The sequence below is a fragment of the Hypanus sabinus genome, chromosome 30, assembly GCF_030144855.1.
Source record: "Hypanus sabinus isolate sHypSab1 chromosome 30, sHypSab1.hap1, whole genome shotgun sequence".
NCBI lineage: Eukaryota > Metazoa > Chordata > Chondrichthyes > Myliobatiformes > Dasyatidae > Hypanus > Hypanus sabinus.
The window spans coordinates 26216629-26240764 of NC_082735.1; the positions used below are offsets into that span (position 1 = coordinate 26216629).

General features: G+C 40.0%; 1 protein-coding gene across 1 annotated transcript in view; it reads left to right on the plus strand.

Moving 5' to 3' along the window:
* The window catches only part of LOC132383464 (microtubule-actin cross-linking factor 1-like), a 509885-nt gene that overhangs the window by 276491 nt on the left and 209258 nt on the right, over positions 1 to 24136 (plus strand). Inside the window, exons 22-37 of the mRNA XM_059954443.1 lie at positions 1432 to 1584; positions 1853 to 1960; positions 2553 to 2707; positions 3534 to 3660; positions 4087 to 4270; positions 6688 to 6845; positions 7642 to 7820; positions 8327 to 8465; positions 9690 to 9883; positions 11716 to 11878; positions 12583 to 12666; positions 12757 to 12864; positions 12960 to 13058; positions 13581 to 13733; positions 17031 to 17119; positions 22273 to 22408. Of these exons, the coding sequence (XP_059810426.1) occupies positions 1432 to 1584; positions 1853 to 1960; positions 2553 to 2707; positions 3534 to 3660; positions 4087 to 4270; positions 6688 to 6845; positions 7642 to 7820; positions 8327 to 8465; positions 9690 to 9883; positions 11716 to 11878; positions 12583 to 12666; positions 12757 to 12864; positions 12960 to 13058; positions 13581 to 13733; positions 17031 to 17119; positions 22273 to 22408 (2229 nt within the window). The remainder of the gene's footprint in view (positions 1 to 1431; positions 1585 to 1852; positions 1961 to 2552; positions 2708 to 3533; positions 3661 to 4086; positions 4271 to 6687; positions 6846 to 7641; positions 7821 to 8326; positions 8466 to 9689; positions 9884 to 11715; positions 11879 to 12582; positions 12667 to 12756; positions 12865 to 12959; positions 13059 to 13580; positions 13734 to 17030; positions 17120 to 22272; positions 22409 to 24136) is intronic.

Genomic DNA, 24136 nt, shown 5'->3' on the forward strand with positions numbered 1-24136 from the left:
ATACCAATAAGAAAAGGACCAGTCAATTTTGATCTTTACAAAGTTTTCTTTGGCGATTCTTAGTTATTTGCTTTTTTTCTACATTAGATTCTCGGCTAACTAAAAAAAATCTGAACTGCACCTTCATTTTTAATCTACAATAAAAGGAATATTTTGCTAGCTATCTTTTAATTAAGATCAAAAGCACATTGATAATCAGATGTAAGTGTTGATCTTCCCAAAGTAATTAAACTAATCCACTGCAGTCCTGATACAGGATTTTGAACCAAAATATTGTCAGTTCCTTTCCTCACACAGATGCTCTTTGACCCTCTTTGAGTTTTTCTCTTTTGTTGCTCCATATTCCACTATGTGTAGACTCCAGTACCTCTAAATTATCCAGTGCACTTTATCCATCCATTTGATGTTTATCTATAAAAACGACAAATTTTGTAGATATGATTTAATATAAAATGAGTTGGTAATCATTTTAAGTTCTAGAAATTGCGAGGGCATAACCATTGGAGTAATTTTCCCTTGGACCATTGCATAAACGTTGGATCACTCAGGGCGCTGGGCCGATTTGGAGAGGTCGAGAGCGGCTCTCCGACAGTGAAATCTAGGCCTGGAGCGATTTGCTGCAGCAGAGCTGGGTCCTAGAGTGAGGCTCGGACAATTTAAACGCCGGCCCAGATAGTCTGGGGGCTCCTCTCTCTCTGTGATGCTTAAGGCTGTGAGGCTGCTGTGCTTTGTGCCTGCGAGCTTTGAAGTGATTTGCCCCGCTAATGTGATGAACTGAATATCGAGGCTTTGGGCCTACTCCGAGCAACAGCGGGGATATGGATCTAAGGACTCGATTTGGTTCGGAACGCTGTTGCTTCTGCTGGCTTCTGTTGTTTGCATGATTTGTTTTTTTCTTTCTGTCTTCACGTTGGGGGTTGGTCTTACATTTTTTAATTGGGTTCTTCCAGGTTTCTTGCTTTGCAACTGTCTGTAAGCAAACAAACCTCAAGGTTATATAATTTATATATTAATTTGATAATAAATGCACTTTGAATCCTTTGAATTTTTTGAGTATTTTTTTGGGACTTACAACTTTGCTTGCATTGTATAATCATGTCCCCTAGAGGCAAAACTAGAAAGTGAATTATGTTGTGTTGAATTGAAATTCAGTGCTGAAATTGTCTCTTTTAAAATGCAGAAAATATGTTAACTTTATTGCAGTTGGTGTCTGAATATTCTTTATATTAGTTTCATTAATTAAAATGATCTTTGTTGTTTTGAATATATTAATTAAATTTGTCTTTATTGTGGATTTTCTGGAGTTTTCTTTAAGCTGATTATAAATCGGTTGTACATGCGCATGTCTCCCTGTTCAACAATTCTAATTTGATTATTGAGTGGCTTTCTTTTTGAATATCGTGCGGTTTACATATAATTTTCTTTTCTTAGGATGAAAAGGAGCAGCTGATAAAGTACAAGAGTTGCATAGCAGGTCTCGTCGGAAGAGCAAAAACAATTGTTCAGTTGAAACCAAGAAATCCCAATAACGTCCTCAAAGGCACTATCCCAATCAAGGCAATCTGTGACTATAGGCAAATTGAGGTATGACCTCTATATCTGCACATGGTAAAAGATTGAAAAGAGAAGAAAATACTTTTGAAATCAGTATTAAAATATGTTAAATCAGTCTCCATATTTATCCTTGGGTGACTTGTACCTAGCGTTGGCACTGACATCTTGTTCATATAATATAAATTTTCAACTCTGTAGTGTTATATTAAGTAAGAAATTTAATGAATGTTGCAAACAATTTTTTTATCCCTATTCCCTCACTTCCCCCCTGCCCTGTCTCTGTTATTTCTCATGGGAGCCGCTTGGCACCATGCAGCATCCATCTTCTGGGAAGGTTACAGGGTCTGGGCCGCAGTCTTCACTCCATTACCACTGTCAATGTCAGTCCGGGATTGGCCAACAGGAGGTACGTTTTCATTGGGGTCATCCAACCATGCCAATTTTTCCCTTCATCAGAGATGGTGCATTGTGCAATGCACCTTGCTAATTTTTTTAAATAATTGTCACTATTCAAAACCCATAACCGTTTGGTTGAGGAGCGGACTTTCAAGAATTGAAAACAATTTTTTAAATCACAAATGCATGGTAATTTTATCCAAAATTTGTGACAAACAAAGTATCAATTTAATGATGTCACAGTCCTTATCCTCATTCAAAGTGACTAACTGTTGTATGAATATCTGGAATTCTACAATTCGTATATCATGAATTGTCTTGATTTTTTTGGTTCATTGGGTCAGCACCATAGAGCACTGGATCCCTTGCAACACTTTGCATTCATTATTTATTCACACAGTCTTTTCAGTGGCCATGGAGCAACACTTTATATACAATATCATGAGGAAATTAAAAGTATGTAATTGCTTCATTTTCTATTTTAAGTATATGTGTGTCTTGCAAGTTGGAGTATGTTTCTGTGGATAACCATGATAAAGAGCAATGGTGAAGTATAAATGTTGATTAATGTACTGGGGTTTTAACTTTGTAATTATTAACAGATCACTGTTTGTAAGAACGATGAGTGTGTTCTGGAAGATAACTCTCACCGAACCAAGTGGAAGGTTATTAGCCCAACTGGTAATGAAGCCATGGTCCCATCAGTATGTTTCACAATCCCTGCACCCAACCAGGAGGCCATAGATACTGGCAGCAGGTAATAAACAAAATGAACCATTTCATTATCGTTTATATTTCCATATTGTTAATTATCACAGAGTACAATCAGTGGATTACATTTTTAAAAAGATTCAGAATTTTCAGATTCTAATTAGTGAGAGTTTTCGAGTCTTCTCATTGCAAAACACATTTTTTACAATGGATTTGTCGCAGTTTTAGCAATTTGCACTTGTGGAAATAAAGTGTTAGATAAGTCAAATATTTATTTTAATGACATGATATACTGGTCATATCCTGGAGACTTCAATCTAATGTGATAGGACATTTGATGTTATAACTAATGCATAGTAGCATAATGGTTAGCACTACCCTTTATTGCACCAGCAACCCGGGTTCAGTTCCCACCCTCTGCCTGTAAGGAGTTTGCACGTTCTCCCCGTGACCATGTGGGTTTCCACCCACTGTGCAAAGGCATACTGGTTAGTGGGTTAATTGATTAATGTAGATTGACCAATGATTAGCTGGGATTAAATCGGGTTGCTGCATGATGCAGCTTGAAGGACCTATTCTGTGCTATATCTCCATAAAGTTTTTAAAAATTAGAATAAAACTTTTATTTGACCTTAATTCTAATCATAATTCTCTTGAATCAAAATTTTCCTCAAAAGAGAAATCAACTTTTTTTTTAACTTAGGCAGTCTGTTAAAATATTTCTTATAGGTCTGGCTGTAGAAGTCAGTCGTCATATTTTAAATAAGTGGATGCACAAGTGTACAACTTAGTGGACCATGACTTCTATGTAATCAGACTGCTGCTGTGATGTAAATTAAATGTTAACTTAATTCTCTAATCATGTGTTTCAGAATTGAACAGATGTATCAAAATGTTATGGCTTTGTGGCATCAGCTGCATATTAATATGAAAAGTGTTGTGTCCTGGAACTACCTAGTGAAAGACATTGAAACTATTCGTTCTTGGAACAAAGACACTGTACGTATCCACTGTTCTGTTAACAGATTGCACTCGGTCCCTTTCGGAATGGTATAAATCTGTAGTCATACTTTGTGGTTTGAAAATGACTCCTGATTGTTCTTGTACGAGTTGCATCCTTTTAGTTTGCAGAAATTACTGTTGTAAGGTTTTGCTGTTGCATGTAGAGTCGTGTATAATATTGACAAGATTTTCATATTATGTTAAAATAAGTTCTCTAATGTGTTTGTCTTATATTTGTTTACGTGAAAGATTACTTACATATGAAACACTATAAAACTATTATTTTCTGAGTGGCAATGTGTTTATAAAATTTAGATCAGTGCAGTAACTGACTAGCAGGGATTGCAACTTCTGCCAATTTGTATGCTAATTATGTAAGAATTGAAACCATTTGTAATAATCTCAGTACTTTTCTCATTTCAGTTTAAGACAGTGGAAGCAAGTGAGCAGCAGCTGGTGATGAAAAATCTCCAGGTGCATTATGAGGATTTCCTTGAAGACAGCCAGGAGTCTCAAGTATTTTCCATTGCTGATAGACTGCGGTTAGAGGAAGAGGTGGATAGCTGTAAGGACCATTATGAACAGCTACTGGTAACCATGGAAACAGGTCTGTTCATAAAATACACAAAAATATGAAGTTAAATACCTTTTGATTATTGTCTGCATTGTTATTATTACAAATGAAAGGGGCCTATTGTTGAAGCAGTACACTATGTTTCTTTGATACACAGATTTAGATTTCCCTTTTTTTATATTTTTTAAAAATTGCTGCTTCTTTCCAACAAATGAACACCAGCAACCTCCTTAAAAATGAGACGATCAATTATTGGAACTTTTTTTCCAGCAACAGAAATGTGGGAAATTACTTAGTCAATGATTCAGTGGTTCCATTTAATATTCAGAACACAACCTGAAATTTTTACTCTTCGCAGACATCCACGAAACGGAAGAAAAACCTCAAAGAATGAATGACAGAAAAAAAATTAAACCCCTAAGCCCCCTCCCGCACACAAACAGCTGCAAAGCATTAACCTTCCCCCCCACTATCACGGATGGCAAGACTTAATTTAAAAATGTCTTTCTTGAGTTGACCACTTTACCTCTGGAGACAGATAAAAGTAGTGTTGGTTACCAGACTTGTGGTCAGCATTTTACTTTTAGTTTTTCCACTGTCAGCGCTGCCCTGACATTCTAGTCCAAATTATAGCTAGTCTTTTATACTTAAAAGAACATTTATCATTTTCTGCCTTGGTTGCCTTGGTTTATTATTCTATTGAAGAATAATAAAAGGCAAACCTTTTCAAAAGTAAGACTTTTGTCCTTGGTCATTTAGTTACAGGTGAAATTGTCGACAGAAATACAAGTTTTTTAACTTTTGCCACCTGTAATTAGTGTGATTAACATGGGAGAAATTGAATACTTCAGTTTTCAACATTAAGGAAATCACATTTGAAGAACATTTCAATTGTCCTTCTGCCTTGAAGTCAGCAGCAACTCCTTGCGGCTAAAGTCTTGAGCTTCTCAGGTGTCCCCTGCTGGATGCTAAATTTCCTCAATTCAGTTGTTTTCAGTAGGCTTTCCCATGACCCTAAAGTACACTATGCCCAAATATCTAAATTCATTCATAATCACTAATTGGACCCATTGACAATGCAATATAAAATTAAACATTAGTATCATTCTTGTTGGTATTTGTAGTGAATGAAAGAAACCAAGAGGATAGGAGGAAAGAGTTTCTGCGTGAAGTCTGTTCTGTTAAGCTGCAAGTCTCCCGTATTACTGAGCAATTTCAGCTTCGGCTTTCCAATCACTTCCTCATTTTGTCTGAATTTTAATCAAGGAATGTGTTATTGGAAGCAGCCCTCTAAAGAAATGAGGTTAAAGAGTGAATAAGTAATAACTTTGTGTCACAGCTTACTCATAGATAGGTTCATTGTCAAGGATTGTCTTGCAGCTTACTCATAGAGAGGGTCATCACAAGTGTCGTTGTCAAGGATTAACCTGGCAAGCTAACTTTAGGAAGGCAAAGCATGGAGTGAGGGCGGGAAGGAGAGAAGTAGAGGATGATGTGTAATGATACAAGAAGAAGTACCAAAGGTATAGCTTTTCTTTGGTTAGGTCCACTTAAAAGAAAAATTGTCCGGGTTGAATTGTTGAAACTTGGGCGTCCCTTTGATTAATCACTCTGTTGTGGCATGCAGCAGAGCTTGGGGTTAATTCACGCCACCCATATCAAAATCCCATCAATCCACCTTGCCAGTGTGCCAGCCAACTTGTGTTTCTCCCTGGATCATCACTCTCCTCCCACTGTGTTAACGTAAGTTAAAGCAAAAGTATATTCCGAGTCTGTAAAGCATGGTATTGAGTTTAACCAAGTCATCCAGCTGGCTTGAAGGACTTGAAGCTGGTGAAGGAAACTGGACATATGCAAAAAGCCTGAATTGGTGGAATACAAAGATTAGAGGTTGTGGGACAAGAGGAGGTTACATTGGCGAGGAAAAGCAAACCCATAGATTTTAACATGAGAAATTTGAATTGTTTCACTGGAGAAGATAGAAGTAAAATGTTTCTGGCCTTCCAGCCCTTCAAACTGCACTGCCCAGCAATCCCCCAATTTAATCCTGGCCTAATTGCAGGACAATCTACAATGACCAATTGACCCTCTGACTGGTATGTCTTCATTACCGGCAGCAACAGGAATCGAACCCGGGTCACTGGTACTGTAAAGCATTCTGCTAACCACTGTGCACCCTACTAACACTGACACTTTATTCTCACGTTTAGTGTGCTGGTATTGGTTTATTATAGCATATAGTGGAAAGCTATTATTTTGCGTGCTGTCCAGTTGTTGTGTGCCTTCCAGACAGATCATGCCATATGCAATTCCAGAAAACATTTGAAAGCACAAAAGCTAATTTAATGATTTCATTCTTTTAACTGTTCATCTTCTGATATGTGAACTTAAAATAGCAGAAGAGATTACTTTAAATTGACTTTTAGAATTGTCGTGTATTTATTTAACAGAAGAGAAAGACGAAACACTCAGTAAGACATGCATCTCAGAACTGCAGACTATATCTCTGCGCCTCGAAAAATTCAAAGAAAGGTTAATACGGAGGCTTCAGGCTTCAGTGGAAGGGGATGCCTTGCAAGAAAGTGCCCTCAGAATGGCTCAACAGGAGGTTTGTGCAATATATATCAATAGTACGATGCAATTGATTGGTGATCACAGCTTTTTAACTTCAGTACTGTGCAGAAGTCTTAGCCACGTATGTACAGTTGGGGTGTCTTAAGACTTTTGCACAGTACTGTGTTTGATAACGTGGACTGCAGATCGAATTTGCATTTCTGGCAGGAGCAGAGATTGTTGGGAATGGCGAGGGTGGAGTGTCACGGCTAGGGTGTGGGGCAGGTGGCAGAGAAGGAGTGCAAGGATCGGGGGGTGGGGGGAGCAGTGGGGTGTCACGGATGCAGACACAATGAGCCCTGAGACAGCAGGCAAGGTCGTTTGACTCCAAACAGTTAGTTTTCTGATCATTACAGGATGTCCCTCCAGTGCTTCCTGCTCTGTCTCTTCTCCTTTCCCCTTTTCCCAACCATGATTCCCCTCTCCCTGCCCCCTTCCCACTTTCATTCCACAATAGAAGACCCATACCAGAAGCAGTTCCTCATCACTCACATATGTCATGAAATTTGTTTTGTTTTTTTTTTGCAGCAGTACAGTGCAATACATCAAATTACAGTACTGTGCGAAGGCCTTAGGCACCCTAGCTATATATATGTGCCCAAGACTTTTCAACAGCACTGTACAGCCATGTGATAGCCATGCTCTGATACACTAATGTTGCCATGTTTCAATATTATTCAACATGACAAATGCATATGAATATCTGATTATTTCTTGCTGTATCTGTATTTGCCTGTCTTTCAAATCGCCCTAAATAAATTCGATTATTTGAACATTTACACCTTTTGCAGCACATGCAGCAGGAACTAAATGGGTTGAAATCGGAACTGGATGAGGTCACAAAGAAATGTGAGACTTTGTTCTACCAGTCACCTTCTGCAGCTAGTGTCCCCGTCCTGCGCTCTGAGTTGGACCTAGTGGTACAGAAGATGGATCAAGTGCATTCTTTATCCTCGACCTACATGGACAAGTGAGTCTGCTTTTATGTAAAAGGCATTAATAGAATAATCCATTACTGCGTGGGTATTTCAAACTAAATGCTTTATCTGTGATGTTCTAGCTGAAGTATTATTGTGACCAGTCAATACTTTTGAATCTTGTCAAATATCCCTGATTGGCCAGCCGGGGGTGTGGTGGACTTCGAGGCGAGCGGTCTCGGGTTTGAATCTGGCCAGCTCATTGCAAGCTTTCCATCCGTGCTGTTTTGAGCGTGGAGCTAGCAACTTAACCTTGTTTAAAAAAAAAATCAAATGCTAAAGAAATGGCAAGGTTTGCCATTCGATACGCCACAAAGCACGGAAAGGATCAACAATATACCTCTGATCAAAAGATGAAAAGGCATGGATTTGTCCAAAAAAAAGAAAATGTAAAATTATTAATTTGGATCTTATTAGACTTCCTCTAAATTTACCACTTTTGTCTTCTGTGCAGAATATAGTTACTTTAAATGTAAAATACATTTTAATCTCTTCTTAGGCTGAAAACGGTGGACATAATGTTGAAAAGTAGCCAAGGGGCAGAGATGCTGGTTAAAATGTATGAAATGAAGCTGAGTGAAGAAGATATTGTTCCAGTAGAACTGGAGGCTGTTGGAGAACACAGGCGCATATTACAGGTGCGAATGAGTATTAGATGACCATGAACACAATCCTACCTAGTTGCTTCTGGAAGTCCTGGTACTACCCAAGTGGGAGACAACTAAACTCTCCATAGGGACACAGCACAGAAAAGACCTTTTTATTCTGTTGCGTCAATGCTGACTATCAACTACTCAACACGAGTCCCATTTTTTTTCTACCTCTTCGATCGTGGTTAACTCTTCCCTGTCCATGGCCTCTTCTACAGCCAAGCAAATGCTACACGCAGATTTGAGAAGCAGCACCTCGTATTTCCCCTTGGTCATCTTAAACCCTACAGTATGAACTTCAATTTCTCTGCCTTCTAGAAACTATTCTCCTGTCTCTTCTCTCCCTTTATGCCACTGCCACCATCACCTCTTTTTTTTTCTCTCTTTCCCACCCTCTCAATTTGGCAATCACCCTTTGGTTCCTCTCCTCACCTCCTTCCCTTTATCCCACAGTCCACTGTCCTTGATCAGATTCAATCTTCAGCCCTTTGACTTCTCCACCTATCGACCTCACTCTTCGTTTACACTCCCCTCCCACTCCCTCATTTGCCTATCACACTCACACCTGATGCCCCCCCCCCCCCCCAAACCTGGATCTGCCTATTACATGCCAGTTCTTGCTTCTGTTCCCCCTCCCACCCCGTATACTCACCTTTCTTTTCAGTTCTGATGAAGTGTCCTGACCCGAACCACTGACAGTCCATTTCCCTCCAGAGTTTCTGCCTGACACAATGCTGCCTTCAACTCCTTTGAATGTTGCTTTGGATTTCCAGAATCTGCAGTCTATTGTCTAACTGGATATTTATTTAAGCACACTGAGAAATACATCAGGCATTATTTATCCTTGAGCAAGACACTTAACAACACATTGCTCTGCGATGACACCGGTGCCAAGCTGCATGGGTCCTAGTGCCCTTCCCTTGGACAACATCGGTGGCGTGGAGAGGGGAGACTTGCAGCTTGGGCAACTGCTGGTCTCCCATACAACCCTGCCCAGGCCTGCACCCTGGAAACTTTCCAAGGCGCAAATCCATGGTCTCATGAGACTAACAGATGCCTATTTTTTTTAAATTTTATTCTGACGTGTAATTCACTATGAACATTACATCTGAGCTTATTATGAGCTATGCATTAAACAGTGTATAATGTCATTTTTAATAATATATTGATATTTACCTCTTAAAGTAAATAAATAATATCTACTACTTGCAGCAATGGCTCAGTGATGTGACTGAAAAGCATGAGGTATTTTCCTCGCTGGAAGAGGAAATGCGACGAGCACAAACGGTTTGTAAACATCTCTTCGAGCTGCACGGTGAGCGGAGCTTGGATTTGGAACGATACCAAGAAAAAGTGGTACAGCTGAAAGACCGCTGGCGAAATATCCAAACACAGATTGCAAACAGGTTGGTCATCTTTGTGACTTCATAAAACGATCAGATTTCTTGTTGTCTGAAGTGAAATCTTAATTTCAGACCTTTTCCCTGAGGTGCAGGAGCTGTTATATTTGGAATTTTATCTCAAATCTTAATTAAATTTTATCTCAAATTTTATCCAAATCTCAAAGCAAATCTGATCATTTGGCTTTAGCTTTGTCTGAATTCTCTGCTTTTAAGATTTGTGTTTAAAACCTATTTTGTAGGCTCACAAGATCACTGCTTGCTTTCTAATTTGAAAATAGCAAACACCACAATAAAACTACTGAAATCCTTTAAAATAGAGCACTACTGAGGGGAGTGTACCTGCAAAAGGTTTCTATGTTATTGCTTATATTTTCCCCTTCTTTTCATTTTCTACATTCATACCTGCTCACTTTCTTGAAGGTGAATAGCAGCACACCCCAATAATTTGTTAACGAATTCACTTTTCCATGCACCTTTACTGGAACCAAATGCCTCAAGTAATCTTCTATTCTGCCATTTAATTTACAAAGTTAAAACTGTGGAATAACTTATTTTCCCATCTGCAATAGTGAAATGTTACTTTCTTATCTGCCCAGTTTTCTAATTTTGTTATTTTAAGGTTGGAAGTGGCTCTCTTACTCACTTTCCATCGACTTTCATCTCTGAAGATTACTTCTTGCACCATTTTAGATTTCTGAGTTAATGTTTGAGGAAGATTATCCGCTCGATAAGCACATATCTGACAGCCAGTCAGTACGTTCATGCTCCCTAGCGCATCTGTACTTTGCTATTTTACAAGGAATGTCTGAACTACATAATCCTGAACATATTTTTGTAGCTCCATGTAAAGTACCTCTCCCACTTTTCTTCATCTCTGAAATTGGAGCTGTTATGTTGGCAAATCAAATGGTGTAAATGGTTCAATTTAATGGCAGAGAATGTAAACAATATAAAACTTGAAATTCTTACTCTTCGCAGACATCCACGAAACAAGGAAATCCCTAAATAATGAATGACAGAAACATTGGAACCCCAAAGCCCTCTTACCCTGCCACGCACAAGCAGCAGCAAAGTATCATCCCTCCCCTGTCCTTACTCGCATTTGTACGAGCACCCCCCCTCCCATGCGATGCAGGCAGTAGTAAAAACCCCCAAAGAGACCTTAATCTAGCGTCCATCAAAAACTACAGTCCATAACCCAACACGTTCCCTCTCACTCTGGTTCTTTGCTGTTACATTTGCAATGACTGTTGTTTTGGTCTGCATTCATAGAGTTGTACTGCAGAGAAATTACCTCTCTGCTCATGTGCCTGTGCTGCCCATCTACACTGATTCTACTCGCCCATATTGCATTCTCTCCAACGCAATCACATCCTTGCAGTGGTTCGGTAACCAGGACGGCACACAGTACTCCAAGTAGAGCCTAACCAGTGTTCGTTAAAGGTGCAACATTACATTCCACTCTCATTTTTTTTATATAAACACGAGAAATTCTTCAGATGCTGTAAGTGCAAAGAAACACACACATAGTGGGTCAGGCAGCACTTGTGGAAATGAATAAACAGTCAACATTTCGGGCTGAGACCCTACTCCATGACTGGCACTACCTATGAAGGCAGGCATGTCATTCTCCACTTCCACCACCCTATTGATGAGTGTTGCCACTTTCGGGAAGTTGTGGACTTGAATCCCTCTGTTCATCGATGTTTCTTGGTGCCCTTCCGTTTACGATCTGTGTCCTTCCCTGACAATAAAGCATGAGTAGCACAGGGGAAGAATTGATTCTATTCCCATCTCTTATATCACTTCACCTTACTCTTTCCTGCACCGTGCAGGGAATCTGAGTTGGCGACCATTGAGGAGCTGCTGAAGAATTACAGGGGTTTCCATCAGTCACTGATCAACTGGATTGAGGAGACTACTGCTCAGCAAGGCAAGATGGAACCGGGCAAGGCAGAAGATACGAAGATCTTGTCAGAACAGCTGAGTCAACAGACGGTAGGAAATACCACATCTACTCAACATGATGTTATCCTCAGTAGTAATGGATTGCCTGAAGTGATTTTTTTTAAATATATAAATGAAAATAATTATTTATTAGGTGGCAGAACTTTAGAAGTTTCTGAGCTGATTTCTTGTATTGTTTTACTTATTACTGGAGTTTACATGCCTTTAGATATTTCTGTGCTGCTGTATAAATTTCACATCCGAAACTCAATCATCATCATCATTTTGTGCCGTGTCATATGACATAGGCGATCATAGTCCCATGGCCTTGGTTGTTCTTGTCAATTTTTTCTACAGAAGTGTTTTGCCACTGCCACCTTCTGGGCAGTGTCTTTACAAGACAGGTGACCCCAGCCGTTATCAATACTCTTCCGAGATTGTCTGCCTGGCGTCAGTGGGCACAGAACCAGGACTTATAATGTGCACCAGATGCTCACATGACCATCCATCACCTGCTCCAGTGGCTTCACACGACCCTGATTTGGGGAGGGGGGGTATAAGCAGCTCTTACACCTTGCCCAAGGGTGACCTATTGGCTAGTGGCGGGCAGGAGGGCCTTACACCACCTTTGGTTGAGGCATGATTCCACCCCGCCACCCGTTATAACGTAGTACATTCCCAAAAAAAAATCAAGAACGGTGCAGAGATTGTGAATCACATAAGTAGAATCACTTAAATTATTTATTTCTGTTTAGGCATTGGTTGCTGAAATCGAAAATAACCAAACAAAACTTGATGAATGCCAGACCCTGTCTAAACAGTACTCTGCAGCTGTGAAGGTAAGCCTTTGCACTTATTGGATCAGATTGGATTGATCTTCCTCCGAAAGAACAACAGGATTTCAAATGGCCTCAATCTGATTTCCTCAGGATTATGAACTGCAGCTGATGACCTACAGGGCCTTTGTTGAATCTCATCAAAAATCGCCCGTAAAACGCCGGCGGATCCATTCATCATCTGATGTCATTACCCAAGAGGTGGGAAATGTTTGTAAAGTCTAAGGTTTTATTCCTGCCAACTACATCGTAAGCTTAATTTTGAAGATTTTTCCAACATCTTATCTTTTCTATAGTTCATGGATCTGAGAACCCAGTACACAGCACTGGTTACTCTAACAACTCAACATGTGAAGTACATCAGTGACGCATTGAGGCGACTGGAAGAAGAGGAGGTAAGTGGCAAATTCAGATTTATTGTCATGGGCGTGCGTACTCACAGCTGCCCAGTGGCGCAGTGGCAGCCACACTGGATTTCGAGGCAAGAGGTCCCGGGTTCGAATCCGGCCGGCTCTTTGCATGCTTGATGGGTTGAGCGTCTAGCTAGCACTCAGCCGCATTAAAAAAAACAGACAAACTACAAAAGAAATGGCAAGCTTGCCACCCACTGTGCCCTAAAGCACAGAGAGGATCAACATGGATGCTCAGATTATAAATGTTATGAAACTTGGCTTTTAGCAGCAGCACAGTATATTACAGACAAAAATTAGCACATTTGGCCCACAAATATGCAGGGAATGGAGGGCTATGTATTATGTGCAGGCAGAAGGGAATAATCTAACGGACATTGTGGGCTGAACGTCCTCTTCCTGTCCTGTTCAATGTTCACATCAGTTCTGTTTGAAGAGTTGAACCTGAATATGTTTAATCATCTTACAGACAGTGCATGTTTTCTCTATTTACTCCCGAACTTGCAGAAAGTTGTTGAGGAGGAAAAGCAGGAGCACGTCGAGAAGCTGAAGGAGCTCTTAGGCTGGGTTTTGAACACCGATCAGATGCTGAGAAGCAAGGAGACTGAATCCGAAACAGCAGGGCTGGAAACCATTGAGCAGTCGTTCTGTGAGCAGCAGGTATGTGTGCATCTAGGTCTGGAATTGTAAACCGTCAGTGATGAAAAGCTGGCATTAGAACATACAGTCATCCAAATCCACAACCATGGCGCTCACTCCTGATGAAGGTAAAGGCAAGCCACTATTTCACACAGAATCAGGTTTAGTATCACCGCTACATGTCTTGAAATTTGTTAAGGGGAAGAAACTGTTCCTAAATCACTATGTATGTACCTCCTTGATGGTAGCAATGAGGAGAGGGCATGTCCTGAGTGATGAGGGTCTTTAATGATGGCACAGCCTTTTCGAGGAATCGCTGCTTGAATATGTCCTGGATACTACAGAGGCTGGTGCCCATGAGGGAGCTAACTAATTTTACAACTCTCTGCAGCTTACTTCGATCCTGTGCAGTAGCCCCCACTCCTCAACCTCCCTGTACCAGTTGGTGATGCAGCCAGTTAGAATGCTCTCAACAGTACATCTGTAGAAATTTGCGAGAGTTTCAGGTGACATACCAAATCTCCTGTGCGTTCTTAGTATATGCTATGTTGGGACCATGTTAGATCCTCAGAGATCTTGACACCCAGGAACTTGCAATTGCTCACTCCGTCCACTTCTGAAAAAGGGTGTTCCATCAAAATTAAGAACTCTCCTCTATCCTCAGTGGCTGCCACTCATAACCTTTGGAAGTGAAAGGTTTTGCACACCGAGGTTCCTTTCCTCAGTTTGATTTAGCATGTACAGAGATAATGGTAATGGAACTTCATTGCATCTTAGAGTTTTTGTATTAATCATTATGTCCGTTTTTCTCAATATAATCTCTTTCTCAAAGTATTTCAAGCAGAACCAGCTAAAACTAGTTACAGTCGACCCAGAAACTTGTTACTGCATTTCATTATTTCTCTAGATCACTTTTTTATGCCATGGACCCTTACCAATAACAGAGGGGTTCATGGAACCCATGCCTACCTTGAAAATAATTTTTAACAACAGAAAATGCAAATTTCTCATCAGAGCTGGGAATGCCTGGAGAGTTTTTTTAAGCTGCATAAAAAGGGCAGCTCAAGGAAGAGGACAAAATGCATGCCCTTTGGGATGTCTAATTCCAGAGGGCATGCATTTAAAACGAGGAGGGTTACAGTCAAAGGAGATTTGCGGGGCAAGTTTTTCTCTTACATAGAGTGATGGGTGTCTGGATATCTGGGGTGGTGGAGGATGCAAACACAGTACAGGTGTTTGAGAGGCTATTGGATAGGAACATGAATGAACAGGAAATGGAATGATATTGTGTAGGCTGAAGGGATTAGTGAAGTGATTTCACTAACAAAATTGTTTCGGCAAGACCTGGTGAGACAAAGGTGTTGTTCTTGTGGTGAGATAAGACGCAGTAAAGATTTAAATGGAAAAGGGGGGAAAATGCTAATGAAATAAAGGTGTGAAGATGATCAATAATTACCTCAAGAGTCATTGAAGAAATGCAAAAAGAATTGGGACAAGAGTGTCGGCTGAGATTGTTGAATTCTTTGTTCGGTCCAGAAGGCTGTAATACATCTCATCAGAAAAATGAGATACTTTTAAACCATGGAATGATGACCATCCAAGGATAGGGATGTGAGAAAGAACAGGAATTTAACGTAACAGGCTGATGGTCGCTCTTGTGATCTGAACCGTGTCCAGTTCTGGTCACCTCATTACGGAAAGGACGTGGATGCTATAGAGAGAGAGAGGGAGCAGCGGAGATTTACAAGGATGTAGCCTGGATTGGAGAGCATGCCTTATGAGAATAGGTTGGGTGAACTTGGCCTTTTCTCCTTGTAGCGAAGGGGGATGAGAGGTGACCTGATAGAGGTGTATAAGATGATGAAAGACACTGATCGTGTGGATATCCAGAGACTTTATCCCAGGGCTGAAATGGCTAACAGGAGGGGGCATAGTTTCAGGGTGATTGGAAGTAGGTACAAGGGGGATGTCAGAGGTAAGTTTTTCACACAGAGAGTGGTTGGTGGGTGGAATGCACTGCCTGTAATGGTGGTAGATTCAGATACAACAGGGTCTTCTAAGAGACTCTTAGATAGGTACATGGAGCTTTGAAACATAGAGGGCTGTGCGGTAGGGAAATTCTTGGCAGCTTCTAGAGTAGGTTACGTGGTTGACACAACATTGTGGGCCGAAGTGCCTATTTTGTGCTGTAGATTTCCTATGTTCTGTGAACTGAAGTATTCTGTAAAGCAGCTACCCAAAATAGTGCAAGTAAATTACTGATCCATATTAATAGACTGTGTGAAGTTGGAGGTCGCAGGAGAGGGGCAGGTAAAAGGGTGAATGAGATCAAAAAGTAAATAAATTCAGTTGCTGGAAATCCGAAATAAAAACACCAAAAGTTGGGGAAAAAATTAGCAATTTGGTTGGCATCTGTGGAGTGAGAAAAGGAATGAACATTTGCAGTCAATATAACTAGAGAATCTCGGCAAGGTGGAACTCTGCCTTCGGACTCCATTGACATTCTTGCGTCAGTGCCAGGAAAATTTGGCTGGTGTTTTTGGGACTTCCTTGGTCACATGGGAGTACTGAACACTGGCGATCGCACAAAGAAATGTCAGCATTTGCTGCGGTGCTGCCAGTATTTCTCGGCAAAATCCAGGCGATTTAATAAGTTAGCTTTAGTTCTTGTATTCAAAGTTAGAGAAATACATTCTGTTCCTGGCATTTTTAAAAAATCTTCTTAACTGATTCCATACTTATGCTGTTTTGCATTTCTAATGGTAATTTGATATTGACAACATTTTTTTGCTCTTTTCATGAAAAATTCTAAAATAAATTGTAATTATTATAAACTAGGTTCACGCATATTATTTATTGCTTTTTTGTCCAGTAGCTAGATATAATCTTAATTCTCATTTTTGTTGTATTTCTATATTCTGTCTATTCTATTCAGTGGAGCAGGTCAATGGGAATAGGGAGATAAAATGATCTGGCATGGATTAAATGGGTTGAAAGGCCTGTGCTGTACTTTTCTATGACTAAATTACCTTTTTCTACGTGCAGTTTAGTGTGATGATACGTGTATGATTATTTTGATAAGTAGTTTGCTTGTTTTCTGAACCTTGGTAAAGGATAAGTAATTTTACATATGAAGTATATTTACCTGGCTTTAGCAGGCATATGCAAGCAATTTCTACTGAGATTAGTGCACGTTGTTCAAACCACATAGCTACATCTGTGCTAAGTTAACGATTTCTGTTGGAAGACATAGCTGTAAGTGGAAGAAAGTCAACAAAGCATAAAAATGGAGCCTCAAAATATTTATTAACATTGTAGGCAATGACTGAAGAACTCAATGCCAAGAAAGATCAAGTAGCAGAAGCAATCAAAACAGCACAGATTTTTCTTGCCAAACATGGACACAGGTTAGTTGTTTTTGAATATCATATTCATATTGAAGCATCAGCTGATACCCTGAGAATACATCACTAAAATAGCACAGCTGGAATTGGAAAAATATCTGTTTCCGCTCTTAATTATAGGTATGGAAAATGAGATCTTGTTAGTTGAAATTCCTGTTGAGATCATGCTTTTACATAAATGTGCAAAATAATTCTTGTAAAGGAAGTTCTGTTGTTTACACAAGAGATTCTGCAGATGCTGGGAATCCAGAGCAACACACAAAATGCTGGAGGAACTCAGCAGGTCAGGCAGCACCTGTGGGAATGAATAAGCAGTTGACGTTTCGGGCTGAGACCTTTCAACAGGCCTATTGTTTTTCTTGGTCAGTCTTTCAAAAAAATGTTTTCAGCATTGGCACACTATGATAATCAGTGATTTCAACAGCACCACACTAGATTCCAGTGCCATAATTAATGCCACAGAGTTACAGGTGACTCTTTCGGCCTGGCACCTGTGGCTATTTTCAAATTTGGCTTACTTAGTCGTCAGCGGAAACACAATCTGTGATACAGCCTCACCAAAGCCTCTTGACTGTATCCCCATCATCCCATTGATGGGGCGTCACGATAGCGTAGTGGTGAGCGCAATGGTTTACAGCAGAGATGACCTGGGTTCAATTCCCACAACTGCCTGCAAGGAGTTTGTAGATTTTTCCCGCGATCGCATGTGTTTCCTCCAGGTGCTCCGGTTTCCCCCCTCAGTCCAAAGACCTAGGTTAATTGGTCATCATAAATTGTCCCATGATTAGGCTAGGATTAAATCAGGGGATTGCTGGGCAGCCTGGTTCGAAGGGCTGGGAGGACCTAGTCCATGTTGTATCTCAATAAAAATAAAAAGATTACCATTTTATACATTAATTCATTTATTAATGCACATTGAGTAAATTCTAATCAGTAGTTTGACCAAGAAAAATCTGAACACATGCAGTTCTGTACATGATTACTATTTGCTCTGTAAAATGCCATGTTGTATTTGCAGAAGTAGCAGCTTATTGATTCATTCATTTGAGATTGTCTGTCTGCTGGTGTTCAGCTTCCTACTTAAGTTGGTCTCAAAGTTGCTATGTGTCTGGTGTGAGCTGACCGCTGGCTACTGGTACGTTTGTCATTTCCCTGTGTTGCTGAGGTTCATAGGAAGTCAGTGAGTGTGATGTGTTGGTGATGTAGAGGAACAGCTTAGCTGGTAGCCGGGTCCAGCACAGAATCAGAAGATTAATGTTTATAAAAATGATATACAGAATTAGGATCGGAAATAGTACTTCTAGTTCCTCATATCTGCTCCTCCATTTCAGAAGATAATGTTGATCTGTTTTGTAACCTCAGCACTGCATTCCAGTTCACCCAACCTTTAAGAATCTTTGTGACCTTCCTTTAAAAATATTCAGAATTTGCTTCAATTATCCTTTGAGGAAAAAAACGTTAAATAGAGTGGATTTTGGTTAATTCGGACATATTGAGACCAGAACATTTTGGCCCAATTAACCAGCTACCCCAATTAGCTGACGAAGGGTCTCGGCCCAAAACGTCGACAGTGCTTCTCCTTATAGATGCTGCCTGGCCTGCTGTGTTCCACCAGCATTTTGTGTGTGTTGCTTGAATTTCCAGCATCTGCAGATTTCCTCGTGTTTACCCCAATCAGATGAAGTTTTATAGAAATGGTTAAAAAGGTATACAAAAAAAGACTGAGTAACAAATTATGTATTGAAATGAAATACAGAACAAATTAGAACACTACCATTGCTACTACAGTACTATAAAACTGTGTATTAGTTCCAGTTATTGATGGAGGAATCTATCTAGTGTAGGCAATGAACAAAATCAGTACAGTCACCTAATACAGATAATGGACTGCTTTCATACAGTGCCATCGACTGTTGCATCTTCCTAGTCTTCAGTTTCATTGTAACAATCAAGATGATTGTTAACACCTTCAAATTCTTTGTAGTTTCTAACTTGCTGACGCAATTGTTTCATTTTTCACTTCTGACCATTTCGGGCATCTCCAAGCCTGAATGCTTGAAGCCGCAGTGAACTAAACGGTTTGGAACTGCCTTGCCGCTTACTTTGCGCCAGCTATCAGAGACAGAAATCACTGCTTTGTTGAACACGAACACACACAGCCGATGCTATTTAAAAACGGCTCGCTGTAAGGACAGTGTAGCGTTTAACTGCCGCACAAGTACGTGCAACTGACATCAGTTGGAACCCGTTTGGCAAGTTTCCTGCCCCAATTAAGCGGCATAGTGTCCCAAATAAATTCTGGCAATTTTCTTGATTTGCTTTTGTTCTTTAAGACCCAAATAAGTTACTGCCTTGATTAACTGATGGTACAATTATCCTGAATCCAAGTGACTCAGCTCTGAGAGGGGAGACGAAAAGGAATCATTCCAATCCTCTTAAATGAGTAACCTCTCAATTTTAAATAATGTCCCATTTTTCTCATAAGGAAAAGAAAGCCTCTCCACATTCTCCCTGTCAGCAAGCCTTGATATCTTAAATGTTTCAGTGAAGTCCTTTCCTGATGTCCCGAATTCCAGCAGACAAGCCTCCCATTCAAGGGGTAATGCAGTAAACATTCTCTAAACCAGGGGTTCCCAACCTTCTTTATGCAAATGAACCTTACCATTAGCCGAGCAGTCTGTGGATCCCAGGTTAGGAAGCCTTGCTCCAACAATTTTACATTAAATAAGGAAGCCAATTCACCGCACAATCCCTTTGCATTTAATTTTGTTTTTGAAATACATTTTGTAATGTTCTAATGTTATTTATATTAATTTTAACAGCATTTAAATATGTCTACATTCAAACATAATTTAAAAACTCCCCAAGTTTTGACAGAACAAATTCAGGGAATGAGGAGTTCATATTATCTAAGACCTAGTTATATACTTTTTAAAGTGCAGTTTTGGAATGGACAACAGCATTTATTACTCATTCCAAATTGTGCTTGAGATGGTGCAATGAGATGCCTTCTTGAACAGCTGCTGTCCTTAGCTCAGGAGTTCCCAACCTCCTTTATGCCACGGACTAATACCATTCAGTAAGGGGTCCATGGACACCAGGTTAGGAACCCCTGTCCTAGGTGGAGTTACTCCCACAGTGATTTTGGAAACTGTGTTTCTGTCCTTGTTTTCCTTGATGGTAAAAATCATGGGAAAAGAAGAGGAGGGAGCCTGGCTGAGTAACTGCAGACCCTGCTGAGTGCTTGTCACTGACTCCCAGTGGACAACTGGGGGGATCAGCTCATCCGGCCTTCTGGGGATGTGTGGGCAGGCAGAAGGTGCGGGGAGTAATGTTGAGTGGTTTGTCCGAATGTGTTTGTATGAAAATCCAGAAACCATTAGGTATTAAAAGTCTGAAATAAAAGCAAATTGCTGGAAAAATGCAACATCAGTGGAAAGTGATATCTACGCTCTCTAATTTGCCATTTTGAGGCTTAGGGATGAAGTCACAGTCTAGGATCCTTCATTAGAATAAGCTTAATACCATGTAAGCCAACTATTTGATATCATTCCCATTGCTATTTCAAGGTAGAATTTTCATCACCTATTTAAAAGACTGAAGATTAGCTTTATTTTTCCCATTGTACTTTGAAACATCAATAGATAGTGAAATGGCCAACACATCCTGACTGTATGCTGGGGGCAGTCCGCAAGTGTCACCACACTTCTGGCACCAACATAGCATGCCCACAGTTTACTAAGCCTGAACGATTCACCTTTGGAATATGGGCGGAAACCAGAACACCCAGAGGTAGAGCATACAAACTCCTTACAGACTGCGACAGGAATTGAACCCAGGGCACAGGCACTGTAATAGGATTGTGCTAACCACTACACTACCCTGTAGTATTACTGTGTGCTTGATATTTAACTCAACATTTTTAAGAAGAGGGCCCAAAATTTCTGTAGATGCTGCCTGATCTGCTGAGTTCCTCCAGCATTTTGTGTGTGTTGTTTTGAATTTCCAACTTCTGCAGATTTCTTGTCTTTAAAAATGCCAAGATGAGAATTCAGTCGAGACAACATAAAACAAAACTTCTTTTGTGTTGCATTTAACAGTGTTAAAGGATCATGCCTATCATTAAGGGAGCTGAAACCCAGCCTGTGGAAATATAAATGTATTTGCAGGTCATGGTCCCTTCATTGGCTCAAGATGTGTCAAGGCTTTGTGGTATTTTTCTGTTTTGAAGCGACATGTGGACAGCTCAGTTGCACAGCGAGTGTTGTGGCCTTGCTGTGAGAAGTACCCAGGTTCGGCTCTGACTGTGAGCTCACATGTTCAGCCTGGTTTTGTGCTTCATGAGACCCTCAGTAGGACTCAGTGAACTAAAACAGAACATGTCCTCCTAAACCAGTAACATTTTGAAACATAAACTCATGACTTATCTGCAAACCTAGCTTGTAATGGGGTATACCAATAGTACTGACTAATTACATACCTTAATCAGTACACTCAAAATGCTGGAGGAACTCGGCAGGTCAGGCAGCATCTATGGAAATCAATGTATCGTCAACATTTCGGGTTAAGACCCTTCTTCATGACTGAGAAGGCAGGTGTGGGGAGGGGGAGTGGGAGAGGAGATGTCAGATTAAAAAGAGTGGGAGGAGGGGAAGGAGGTTAGCTGGAAGGTGGAAGGAAGCCAGGTGGGTGGGAAAGCTAGAGGGCTGGAGAAGAAGGTACACACACAAAATCCGAGGAAGTCAGCAGGCCAGGGAGCAACTATGGGAAAGAGTAAAGAGTGCAAGTTTCGGGCTGAGACCCTTCTTCAGGAGAAGAAGGGATCTGATGGGAGAGATATCTTAATATTCACTGTCATTTTGGTTAAATGGTCAGTGAAGTTAGAATTTGAGTTTTCAAAGTCAACTGTGGAATTAGTTTTTAAAGAATTAAAGCAGTTGGTTCGTTATTTTCTCATAAATCAGATTTATAAAAACAAGAAGAAAATCCTTGTTAGAATAACTACACTAAAAGCACAATTAACCAATTAGATCTAAGAAAAGTCCTGTTCTGTTAGGCAATAGTTTGATTTCGGTTCCCTTTCCCTTCATCTCCTTTGCCGCCTTGTTTGTCCAGTTCCTGGACCATCTTAATGGAGAAGTTATTTGTCTTCGCAGAATATCTCCAGAAGAACAGCAGCAGGTGACGACACAATTGAACACGCTGAAAGAAACCTATGGCAAATTGTGTGACCAGTCTGCAGAAGAGCTCCGGCGACTACAAAATAAACTCACTCATGAGGTGCAACGAAAGGTACACTTTGGAGGATTAATCTATTGCTTAGAAGTTAATATTTTAAATGTGTTTTTGTCATATCAGGGATTAGATAATATGACCTGCATGCATCGATGTATGTATGGAATTGTGAATGTGTAAATGAACATAAATGACACTGCATGGTGTGTTTACCTGTAATGGCACGAACATCATTACTCACATTACATCAGACTACTCATCATTTCAGGACAATTTTTCGTTTCTCAGCCAATTCTCTCCAATTCAGTGTGCTGCACTTTGTGGCAGATTATTTATGCTCAGCCTTGTCTTTTTCCAAGGCAGGTACACAAGTGTGTGCTTAATTATCCCAGTAACTCAAGCAAAATAAATATCCTATTTTCATTCCTATTTCTTAAATTGGTCTGGATATCATTCAGTGAACAAGTAGTCTTATTAAAATGAAAATGAAAAATTAAAATGAAAGATATTTATACATTTCCTTTCACAGTCTTAGGTTATCCTACACTTTACTCTTTGAGCTATATTAAAGTGTAAATCCTATTACTGCAGATGCTGGGTGTCTGAAATAAAAGCAGAAAATGCTGGTAACTTGGAAAGTGATGATAAGACCAACCTGCTGATTGTCTCCAGCATTTTCTGTCCTTTATATTTCAAGTATAGCTATTTTTATAGGATAGTTTGCACAAAATAGTCTCTCAGAAGCAGGGGTAAAATTATTCTCTTTGCTTCTGTGGCGGTGGTTAAGAATAGATATTTACCAAAACCCCATGAAGAACTTGTCCTGGTTTGTCTTTGCTTCGTGCCCTGGAAGCTTCTGCACCTGACTGAGCTGAAAGATGATTTTGTGGCTTAATCTGAATTGGCCCAAACTCTGGACAAATCTGATAAATCGTGATGATACATTGTCTGAGAAACATCATCTGAATTTGTTCAGACCTCATGTTCGTTGTGTATTGCTTCAACTACGCGCGCGCTTGTGTGTGTGTGTGTGCGCGTGTGTGGAGATGAGAGGAGTGCAAGTAAGTCGGTCTATGCTCACTACCAATTTTACGAAATTTCCTTCCCATCTAGGACAGATGTAAATGTGCGTGTGAATATAAAATGTTGCCTTGTATACAGTGATGCACCATGAATTGAAAATACTATTTAAATTTAAATGCGAGCACATTATTGATCTATTCAGTATTTTTAAAGGCTTTTGGTTATAACAAATCAATTCATCTTCAAACTTGCTTTTCCTGAATTGTTCAGGAAAAAGCAGGATGTGTATCTAGTGTCTTTCTTGCTTCACTGTGGAAGGGAACCCACGTTTGAAGTATGGTATAATCTTTGCTTGCTTAAAGAGCATAGTGCGATCATTATCAAGTCTAAATTTCCATGACAAATTGAGCATGATGTGTCACTATGAATTTCCTGTGAATAAATATGTCAAATTAACCAGCATCCTTGCTTACAACTCAAAACTAACCATTCTGAAATAGAAGATGGATTAAAATTTGATACCAAAAATCCCCATAAAAGCCGCATGCTGGACCTAACCACAAGCTTACACTGTGTGTGTGATACTGCTGAAATACTCGCATTAGCTCTGTTTTGCCACTGGCAAGCCATCGTTGCTGGTAAGTAAATGTTTTTGTCTTCTCCTGTTTTAAATGTGTTACATTGTCATGTTTCTGTATTTGTCCTTTGTGACTCTAATTCAAATGGAAGTCTTAGACGATAACAAAAAAAGAACACTCAAAA